Source organism: Piliocolobus tephrosceles, unplaced genomic scaffold, assembly GCF_002776525.5.
Source record: "Piliocolobus tephrosceles isolate RC106 unplaced genomic scaffold, ASM277652v3 unscaffolded_40190, whole genome shotgun sequence".
NCBI lineage: Eukaryota > Metazoa > Chordata > Mammalia > Primates > Cercopithecidae > Piliocolobus > Piliocolobus tephrosceles.
In genome coordinates, this window is record NW_022324522.1 from 4,266 (window position 1) to 7,359 (window position 3,094).

The 3,094-nt window shown below is 36.5% G+C and overlaps 1 protein-coding gene across 1 annotated transcript; it reads left to right on the forward strand.

Annotated features, from left to right (window-relative positions):
• Positions 1-412: 412 nt before the first annotated feature.
• On the forward strand, positions 413-1,838 carry LOC113223239 (GTPase IMAP family member 7-like). Its single transcript, XM_026452751.1, has one exon. It carries the CDS (start codon positions 735-737, stop codon positions 1,611-1,613), a length of 879 nt encoding a protein of 292 aa, XP_026308536.1. The 5' UTR covers positions 413-734; the 3' UTR covers positions 1,614-1,838.
• Positions 1,839-3,094: the final 1,256 nt, after the last annotated feature.

The following is a 3,094-nucleotide window of genomic DNA, read 5'->3' on the forward strand; positions in this document are numbered from 1 at the left end:
GAAAAAATAAAGATGACAAAATTAAAAAATTATATTTATATAAAATCATGTTAAAGAAATATATATTTTTTCTGTTCTACAAACTACTTTAAACACGAATCCGTGTTAAATTTGGCCAAATATCTTTCCTGCATCTAGCTAATTTTCTTCTTAACCTATTAATGGGATGTGTTGTAACAATCAGCATTCTCATAGTTGACCCACCATAGTATTTCTGAAATAAATCACACTTAATCACAGTCTATTATTTATTAGTGTCTAATAATTTATTTAGGATTTTTATATTAATATTCACAAATGAGACACATCTGTAGTTTTCTTTATTGATGAAATATTTGTCAGCCTTTAGAATCAATATACTTGCTTCATAGAAAAAAATGTAACTTTTTCCTTCTTTTTATATGGCCAGGAGCAGTTTTAGGTAGCTTTGAGATGCTCAGATCTTAAAAGGTTCAATAGAATCCCCCTGTGAAACCATCTATACCTGGTACTGCTTTGTGGGAAACTCTTTAACTGCTTTCTCTATTATTTCTTCCATATTAATCGGACTATTTCATCCTTCTGTCTTTACTGGGATTAATATGGATAATAGGATGTTACAAATTTTCAGAAGAAAGAGAAAGCAGAAAAGAAGTTTGGGAATGGATCCCACTTACCAAAACTGGCTTTTTTTCCTATCTTCCCCTCTTTAAGGTCTTGTACGTGCCCAAGTTCCAGAGCCTCCTGACGTGAGCATGGCTGAGAGTGAGGACCGCTCTCTGAGGATCGTTCTGGTAGGGAAAACTGGAAGTGGGAAAAGTGGAACAGCGAACACCATCCTTGGAAAGAAAATCTTTGAGTCTAGAATTGCTGCCCAAGCTGTTACCAAGACCTGTCAAAAAGCATCCCGGGAATGGCAGGGGAGAGACCTTCTTGTTGTTGACACTCCAGGGCTCTTTGACAACAAGGAGAGGCTGGAAACCACCTGCAGGGAAATCAGCCGCTGCGTCATCTCCTCCTGCCCAGGGCCCCATGCTATTGTCCTGGTTCTGCAGCTGGGCCGCTACACAGAGGAAGAGCAGAAAACTGTTGGATTGATCAAGGCTGTCTTTGGGAAGCCAGCCATGAAACACATGGTCATTTTGTTCACTCGCAAAGAAGAGTTGGAGGGCCAGAGCTTGAGTGACTTCATAGCAGATGCGGATGTGAGCCTAAAAAGCATCGTCCAGGAGTGCGGGAACCGCTGCTGTGCCTTTAGCAACAGCAACCAAACCAGTGAGGCAGAGAAGGAAGGTCAAGTGCAGGAGCTGGTGGAGCTGATAGAGAAAATGGTGCAGTGCAACAAAGGGGCCTACTTTTCTGACGCCATATACAAGGACACAGAGGAAAGGCTGAAACAACGGGAAGAGATTTTGAGGAAAATCTACACTGATCTATTAAGTGAAGAAATTAAACTAGTAAAAGAGGATGAGCATAAATCAGAGGCAGAAAAGGAGGAAAGAATAAAATTATTAAAAATAAAATGTGATGAAAAAATAAAAAATATAAGGGAAGAAGCTGAAGAAAATATATTTGCAGATGTTTTAAATAGGATTTTGCAGATACTTTCAAAAATATGGCATTTCTTTTGGTAGTAATGGAAGTTGTATTCTTCTTAATTTACTATGATTTGTTAATGTGATGAATTGTATTTTGCAAGATAGTTACAGAAATACGTACCTCCCTTTAGCTTTATTAAGGTATCACTGATAAATAAAAATTAAATATGTTTAATGTGTATAATGTGATTTTTAATATATATGTGTATATATACACATATACATTGTGAAATAATTAAATCAAGGTAATTAACACTTCTAGCACCTCTCAGTTACTATTTTCTTTGGTATGGTGAGAACATTTAAGGTCTACTCTCTTAGCAGATTGCAAAAATGCAATACAGTATTATTAAGTATAGTTTTCATGCTGCATGTTAGATCTCCAGAGGTTATTCATCCTGCATAACTAAAGTTTTGTACCCTTTGACGAATATTTCCCCATTTCCCCTAACACCCAGCCCCTGGCAACCAACATTCTATTCTTTGCTTCTGTGCATTCTACTTTATCAATTTCCACATGGAAGTGAGATCAAGCAGTGCCTGTCTTTCTGTGCTTAGCTTACTTTACTTAGCATACTGTCCTCTGGGTTAATTGATATTGTTGCAAATGACACGATTTACTTCTTTTTCAAGGTTGAATAATGTTCCATTGTTAATGGAATGTTAATAGTGCACCACATTTTCTTTATCCATTCATCTGTCCATGGATGCACTTGGGTTATTTCCATATCTTGGCTATTGTGAATAATGTTGCAGTGAGCCTGGGAGTGCAGATATTTCTATAATAATGCTCATTGCAGCATTATTCACAATGGATAAAGATATATTTCAGTGGAATATATATATATAATATATAATATATATATATATAGTTGTTTATAAGCCACCTAGTTCATGGTATTTTTATAGCAGTCCGAATGGACTAATACCTAAAGGAAATGAAATATATCTTTATCCACTGGAATATATATATTCAGTGGAATATATATTCAGGGGTCTCTCTTCGGCCTCTTTTATGAGGGCATTAATTTCATTTCTGGAGGCTCTGACCCCATGACCTAATCGCTTCTCTAGGGCCTACCTCCTTATACCATCACATTGGGAGTGAGGATTTCAACATATGAATTTTGGGGGAATGTAATCATTTAGACCATAACATTCTGTTCCTGTTTCCCCAAAATGTATGCCCTTATCACATGCAAAATACATTACTTTCATCCCAGTAGCCTCAACAATCTTGTTTAAGGATCAATTTTCACATGTAACTCCAAAGTCTCATCTAATTATCATCTAAATCAGATATGGGTGAGACTTAAGGTATAATTCATTCTGAGGCAAATTGCTTTCCAGTTGTGAATCAGTGAAATCAAGTAAATTATGAGCCTCAAACATATGATGGTGGGACAGGCATAAGATAGACATTCTCATTCTGAAAGGGAAAAATAAAAATGAATAAAGGAGTGACAGTTACCACGCAAGTCCAAAACCCTATGGCTCAAGAATAATCTTTTTTGGCT

Coding starts and splice junctions, on each gene's coding strand:
- LOC113223239 (XM_026452751.1), top strand. CDS start 735: ATGGCTGAGAGTGAGGACCGCTCTCTGAGGATCGTTCTGGTAGGGAAA.